This window comes from Coenobita brevimanus, chromosome 117, assembly GCF_032717465.1.
Source record: "Coenobita brevimanus isolate Jiangsu-jjx chromosome 117, ASM3271746v2, whole genome shotgun sequence".
In the NCBI taxonomy this organism is placed as follows: Eukaryota; Metazoa; Arthropoda; class Malacostraca; order Decapoda; family Coenobitidae; genus Coenobita; species Coenobita brevimanus.
In genome coordinates, this window is record NC_137070.1 from 4,903,296 (window position 1) to 4,910,795 (window position 7,500).

At 47.0% G+C, this 7,500-nt stretch overlaps 2 protein-coding genes across 3 annotated transcripts in view; one reads left to right on the forward strand and one right to left on the reverse strand.

Moving 5' to 3' along the window:
* DppIII (dipeptidyl peptidase 3) overlaps window positions 1-5,459 on the forward strand; it is a 5,568-nt gene extending 109 nt beyond the window's left edge. The window contains exons 2-3 of one of the 2 annotated variants that reach the window (XR_013900774.1): window positions 2,295-4,906; window positions 5,051-5,459. Coding sequence is in view for 1 of the 2 variants with exons in the window: in XM_080287335.1 (XP_080143461.1) it covers window positions 2,305-4,455 (2,151 nt within the window). In the remaining variant the exon portion in view is untranslated. Of the gene's footprint in view, window positions 1-2,294 lie in introns of both variants that reach the window. The other variant, XM_080287335.1, reaches the window with a different exon arrangement.
* Window positions 5,460-7,119: 1,660 nt separating this feature from the next.
* The window catches only part of LOC145419176 (uncharacterized), a 36,626-nt gene continuing 36,245 nt past the window's right edge, over window positions 7,120-7,500 (reverse strand). Inside the window, exon 30 of the mRNA XM_080287415.1 lies at window positions 7,120-7,247. Coding sequence (XP_080143541.1) covers window positions 7,176-7,247 — 72 coding nt within the window. The 3' untranslated portion in view covers window positions 7,120-7,175. The remainder of the gene's footprint in view (window positions 7,248-7,500) is intronic.

A 7,500-nucleotide genomic window follows, 5' to 3' on the forward strand; every position in this document is an offset into this window, starting at 1 on the left:
GGTTTCCATAAGTAGTGGCCATCAGAGGCATCAATAGTAATGGTGTATCATCAATATAAACTTAATAGTTTTAGCCACGGGTTTATCAGCACCTAACCCCAGTAGACTGCAGGCCTAGATTTCCCTTCTCATGCCACCCACCATCCTGTTTTCCGAGGATAGGGAAGGACATGAGGGCCAAGGGACGTTTAAATACCCAGGCAGTGGCTCCAGCTGGTTCTATCAGTGCCACCACCTGAAGGCGTCCCTCTAATTCGAAAACCGTTTAGAGACATTTTAAAAGTTTAAGTTTGAAAAAATGGAATATAATGCATCATTTTTAATAATAATAATAATAATCATAATCATCATCATCATCTACTATGATTATTACTGTATTACCACCACTGTTACTACTACTACTACTACAACTACTACTGTTACCACTACTACTACTACTACTGCTATGACTACTACTACTACTACTATTATTATTACTATATAACCAGCACCACTACCACTACTGCTATTACTACTACTACTACTGTTACCACTACTACTACTACTGTTACCACTACTACTACTACTGTTACCACTACTACTACTACTGCTATGACTACTACTACTATTACTATATAACCAGCACCACTACCACTACTGCTATGACTACTACTACTACTGTTACCACTACTACTACTACTGTTACCACTACTACTACTACTGTTACCACTACTACTACTACTGCTATGACTACTACTACTATTACTATATAACCAGCACCACTACCACTACTGCTATTACTACTACTACTACTGTTACCACTACTACTACTACTGCTATGACTACTACTACTATTACTATATAACCAGCACCACCACCACTACTGCTATTACTACTACTACTACTGTTACCACTACTACTACTATTACTATATAACCAGCACCACTACCACTACTGCTATGACTACTACTACTACTGTTACCACTGCTACTACTACTGCTATGACTACTATTACTATTACTATATAACCAGCACCACTACCACTACTGCTATGACTACTACTACTACTGCTATGACTACTACTACTATTACTATATAACCAGCACCACTACCACTACTGCTATTACTACTACTGTCACTATTACCACCACAGTACTACTACAACTACTGCTATTTCTACTCCTACCACTATTACTACCATCAACCACCACTACAATTACTACTGTGTATACTGGTTAAATTTAAATATTTGAATTTAAAGCAGATTTGAATATTCTAACTGACTTTGATATCACAATAGATGTATGGATAGATAGACCAAGTAAATGGGTCGATAGATAGATAGATGAATGGATAGGCAGATAGATGGATAGATAGATAGATAGATAGATAGGTGAATAGATGTAGCTTAGTATTCAAGGTGGAGTGACCCATTTACATCAGATAAAACCAATGCAATAATAATAATAATAATAATAATAATAATAAATAATGACAATAATAATAATAATAATAATAATAATAATAACTATCTTTATCAGATGTTCTTGGCACCAATAAGTTATCTGACCCTATTTTACTATCTCTATGTGCCCTACTAAATTGTTATTATTATTATTATTATTATTATTATTATTATTACTAGAGTTACCATACTACCACCACTGCCATCACAACTACCACCACAACTACCACCACCACCACCACAACCACCACTATGATTCACCCTGATACCTCACAATGTGCTTACAACACAAACTACCACTACTGTTACCACAACCACAACTACCACAACCACCACAACTACAACTATCATTCCCATCCACAGATAAACCACAATGGACTCACAGCACAAACTACCACTACCACAACTACCACCACTACAGTCACCGCTACTACTACACACCTACCACAACCACCACTACTACTGTCACTACCACAACCATCACTACTATTACCACCACAACTACCACTACTACTACCACAACCACCACAACTACAACTCATTCCCATCCACAGGTAAACCACAATGATATCACAACACTACCACAACCACAACTACTACCACCACTACTACTACACAACTACCACAACCACTCCCACAACCACCACAACTACAACTATCCTTCCATCCACAAATACAACCACCACTAATACCACAACCACCACAACTACAACTATCCTTCCATCCACAGATACTACCACAACCACCACCACCACAAATACAACTATCATTCCCATCCACAGATACACCACAATAGGGTCCCAGCACAAACTACCACAACCACCACCACAACTATCTTTCCCATCCACAGGTAAACCACAATGGGGTCCCAGCACGAACTGCCGCTTGACACGCCCTTACTCTACCTGAAAAGCGAGGAGGCGTTTGCCGGCCTGACGCCACGGGAACGCCGCTACGCCCACCACCTCTCGCGAGCCTCGTGGTGGGGCAGTTTCATCGTGCTCTGCCAGACGTCCCCAGAGAGTCCTACGATCTTCAGCCTCCTGACGCGGCTTCTACGGTCCCAGCCGATCGATACGCTGCACAGTGTGGCGATAGATAGAGCTGGATTTACCGAGAATGAGTTCAAGTCGCTCATCATCTACTACTCCGGCCTGGTGTACAATTTGGGCAACTACCTGGGGTTTGGAGATAGGAAGTTTATCCCCAGCGTCAGCAGGGGGAAGCTGGAGGCGCTGATCAAGGCGTCCAAAGCCAGTCTGGAGGCGCCGGATGTAATGGAGCGTTACATGGAGGTACTAGGGCCGATGTACAACCTGGAAGAGAGCAAGAGATTCCTGGGCCTTCCCCCTAACGGCATTACAATGTACTTCACGCCAAACTGTACACAGGAGGACGCAGATGTGGCCAAGGAGTACATGGCAGCACATAATATAGAGGCCTGGAACACACGTTTGTTGAAGTACGAGGAAGATGGGGAGACGGTCTACGACATTCGCTTGGCCTCCATCGAGTCCGGTCCTTCCGAGGGGATCACCGTGGACTCGGATGTGTTTCAGGGGCACAGGATGCGTGTGAGTCGCGGCGATTACTCGTACTTCCTGAAGAAGATGGTCTCGGAGCTGCACCACGCGAGGGAGTTCACCGCCAACGACATGGAGGTCCAGATGCTCGATAAGTACGTAGAGTGCTTCACCACGGGGTCCATCCAGGCACACAAAGATGGCTCCACCTTCTGGGTCAAGAACAAGTCACCAGCTGTGGAAACGTACATGGGCTTCATCGAGGTGTACAGAGATCCAGTTAACCAGCGGGCCGAATTTGAGTCGTTCGTCGCAGTCGTCAACAGAGAGCAGTCCAGGAAATTCGACACCCTAGTGGACCGGGCTGAGAAGGAGTTCCTCCCACTCCTGCCTTGGGGGTCGGACTTCGAGGAGGACGTGTTCATGCGCCCGGACTTCTCCTCCCTCGACATCCTCACCTTTGGCTCCTCGGGCCTCCCCATCGGCATCAACATCCCGAACTACAAGGACGTCAAGGAGGAGCAGGGCTTCAAAAACGTCAGCCTCACCAACGTAATGGCCGCCAGGACGGGCATCAAGGGCGGGCCGTTCCTCTCTGAAGCAGACCACGCCTTGAGGGAGAAGCACGGGGCACTGGGCCTCGAGATTCAGGTCGGCCTCCACGAACTCCTCGGCCACGGCTGCGGCAAGTTCCTGCGACGAAAGGACGATGGCACGCTGAATTTTGACCCTGAGAAGGTGCGCAACCCCTTCACCGGAGACAAGGCCGGATTTTACGAGAAGGGCGAGAACTACAACTCCCGCTTCACCAACTTGGCCAGCGCCTACGAGGAGTGCCGGGCCGAGACCGTGGCCTTGTACCTGGGCCTGGTGGACGAGATTCTGGACGTGTTCAGCGTCGGCGCGGAGGAGCGAGAGGACCTGAAGTACGTGTGTTGGCTGGATATGATGTACGCGGGGCTGAGGGGCCTGGAAATGTACCAACCCACTCAGGGGAAGTGGGGGCAGGCGCACTCCCAGGCCCGGTACGTAATTCTGCGCGTGGCCCTGGAGGCAGGGCAGGGGCTGGTCTCCGTCACCGAAACCACCGGAGACGACGGCCTCCCGGACCTCCTCCTGACCCTAGACAAGGCCAAGATACACTCAGTGGGGCGCGAGGCCATGGGGGAATTCCTGCGCAAGCTCCAGGTGTACCGCTCCATGGGGGATGCCGAGGGGGGACGAGCCATGTTCGAGAAATACTCCGAGGTGCCGTCCGATGGCCCCCACCCCTTCCACAGGTGGCACGAGATCGTACTGAGGAAGCGCCGGCCTCGCATGATCCTCGCCATGCCCAACACGCGCCTGGCCGGGGACGACGTGGAGCTGCTGCCCTACCCTGAGGCGGTCGACTGCGTGGCCAAGTCGTGGGTCGAGAGATTCAACCCGGAAGAGTTTGAACAGATCGAGTCGGCCCTCTCGGCGTTCGTCAGCGGGTGGATGAAGTAGGATAAGTTGCTGGTGGTGTGGCGTCAAGAGTGGACCTGAACCCCGTGGACTGCAGGCTGAAGTTGCCCTCCTCCTGCAGTCCACCATCGTCCTTATGGGGGATAGGGAGGGAGCGGAGGGATGGGAGAGGGGTGAAAGATTTGCATAAGATAGAGAGAGAATTGATAGATTTGCATAACAGGGAGAGGGAGAGAGAGAGAGAGAGAGAGAGAGAGAGAGGGAGAGAGAGAGAGAGAGAGAGAGAGAGCCACTGTGTTCATACCTCATTTGTTACACCTGTTGACGGAAGAACTTTGTTTACGTTTATCTTTGCTGTTGATGTTCGGATATTTTTTCATGCGTAGCCGTAAGCGACGATGACGCAAACGCAGGCTGGCCGATACATGGCACTAGACGCCCCTGGGATTGTGTTAGGATGGCCCTGTCTGCTGGTGTGGGTGCAGAGGGGGGAGTAGGAATTGGTAGTCTGCTGGTGTGGTAGGGGAGGTAGAAGATGGGACAGTCTGCTGGTGTGGTCAGGGAAGAAGAAGATGGTAGTTTCTGTGGGTGTAGGAAAAGGATGGCCCTGTCTGCTGTTGTGGGTGCAGAGGGGGAGTAGGAAGTGATAGGCTGCTGGTGTGGTAGGGGAGGTAGAAGATGGGACAGTCTGCTGGTGTGGGTGTAGGAGGAGGAAGTCTGCCGGTGTAGGAGGGGAAGTACGAGATGGCAGTTTGTGTGGGTGTAGGAAAAGGATGCTCAGCCTGCTGGTGTGGGTGCGGCAGGAGGTAGAGGGCATAATTCAGACACCAACATCAGCGAGCCGTCCCCAGCAAACACGAGAAACAGCCAAGGGGAGGGGAGTAGTAGGTTAAAACAGATGCAAGCCTGCCCTGATAATTTCTTCCATTCATTCTTCAAGGGAAAGAACTGTGGGTGAGATTTCCATACCTAAAATATATCCAATACACTTTTTACATTTGTATGAAGCCTTAAGGAACAGAAATTATTATGATAATAAAAATAAAATGCAAAATCCGATGGTTTTTATTTCCTCTGGGTAAAATAAATTGTATATATGTGTGAGGAGGTACTGGTAGGGATTTGAATTTCGAATTTTAAATGTGACAGTTAGGAAATGGAGGTTAAATATTTCTTATGTACCTTCAAAGTTAAAAATAATGATAATAATAATAATAATAATGATAATAATAATAATAATGTGTTCTGAAGGCATCTTAGCCCATACTCTTGTCTTGAAGCTCCCTAACACCTTTTCCTAAGTGATTTATTTTGTTTATTACACCTTACTGTCCTCTTCTGTGTTACATAAATCCTTCCAATATCACCATACTCTGCATAAAGCTCCCTAACACCTTTTCCTAAGTGATTTATTTGGTTTATTACACCTTACTGTCCTCTTCTGTGTTACATAAATCCTTCCAATATCACCATACTCTGCATAAAGCTCCCTAACACCTTTTCCTAAGTGATTTATTTTGTTTATTACACCTTACTGTCCTCTTCTGTGTTACATAAATCCTTCCAATATCACCATACTCTGCATAAAGCTCCCTAACACCTTTTCCTAAGTGATTTATTTTGTTTATTACACCTTACTGTCCTCTTCTGTGTTACATAAATCCTTCCAATATCACCATACTCTGCATAAAGCTCCCTAACACCTTTTCTTAAGTGATTTATTTTCTTTATCCTTCCAATATCACCATACTCTGCATAAAGCTCCCTAACACCTTTTCTTAAGTGATTTATTTTCTTTATCCTTCCAGTATCACCATACTCTGCATAAATAATGTACAAATTATTAACCAGCCATATCTAACAATAAATCAGTAAGGAAGAGGTGTTAGGGAGCTTCCTTAAATAAATTGCTGAGGAAAAGGTGTTAGGGAGCTGCTTCTCTCCAATTACTCCCCTTCAATTTTTATGCAGAGTTACTTCCAGGAGGCTGCCAGAGATCGAGCAGCATGGAGAGCCGCCATTAGGTGACCAAAAACGAAAACGAATTCCTCATATACAGTTGCTAAGTCACTAATGGCTGTATAAATAAACTTGGTAATGCAGTTGTATAATTGCTAAATTCTCTCTCTCTCTCTCTCTCACTCACTCACTCTCTCTCTCTATCAGTTACATATATCTATCTACACTATCTATCTATCTATTGCCAGATGCCTTAATCCCATAAGGGGTGGCCACAAACAAATCACCTCCATGTCGCCCTGTCCCCTGCCATTTCACTGCCCTGCTCCCAACTCACACCCCCCTCTCTCATATACCTCTCCACCCCATCCTTCCATCTCATCCTCGGCCTCCCCCTCCCTCTCACTCTTCTTGTCAGTCTCTCATCATCCTCTCCACTCCATTCCACCTCATCCTCAGCCTCCCCCTCCCTCTCTCACTCTTCTTGTCAGTCTCTCATCCTCCATCCTCTCCATTATCCCTCCACCTCATCCTCAGCCTCCCCCTCCCCCCCTCTCACTCTTCTTGTCAGTCTCTCATCCTCCATCCTCTCCACTATCCCTCCACCTCACTCACATACTCTCCCAGTCAGTCTCTCTCCAGATGCAAGGAGTTCAGATTATGAGGTAGGAGTCTCCTTGGTTACTAGTCAAATCAAGCCTTCAATCTGACTACACTTGGCCACCAACTGAGACAGGGATAATAGAGGTTCCAGGCAGCGCTAGTCACGAAGAAGTGCTGACGAGGAGGGTCGAGGGTGTGCACTACTTCCGTCGGCTCCTCAGCTGACGCCTAACGATGGTGTGGGGGCTGTCGACGACCTCTGGGACGGCCAGCTGTGGGGGCGGGAAAAAGTTAGGGTACCATCCACTCGCCTGATGTAGTGCTTCCTACTTCTTCCTATTGTAGTAGTTGTTGTGGTTGTAGCAGCAGCAGTAGTAGTAGTTGTAGTTGTAGTAGTGATTAAGGTGTCTGGCAATAGATAGATGGATAGATAGATAGACAGATAGATAGACAGGTAGAGGCAATGCAAACCTGTTCATTGTAGGTAAGACAGCTGCTCATTATGTAGTAGTAGCAGTAATGGCA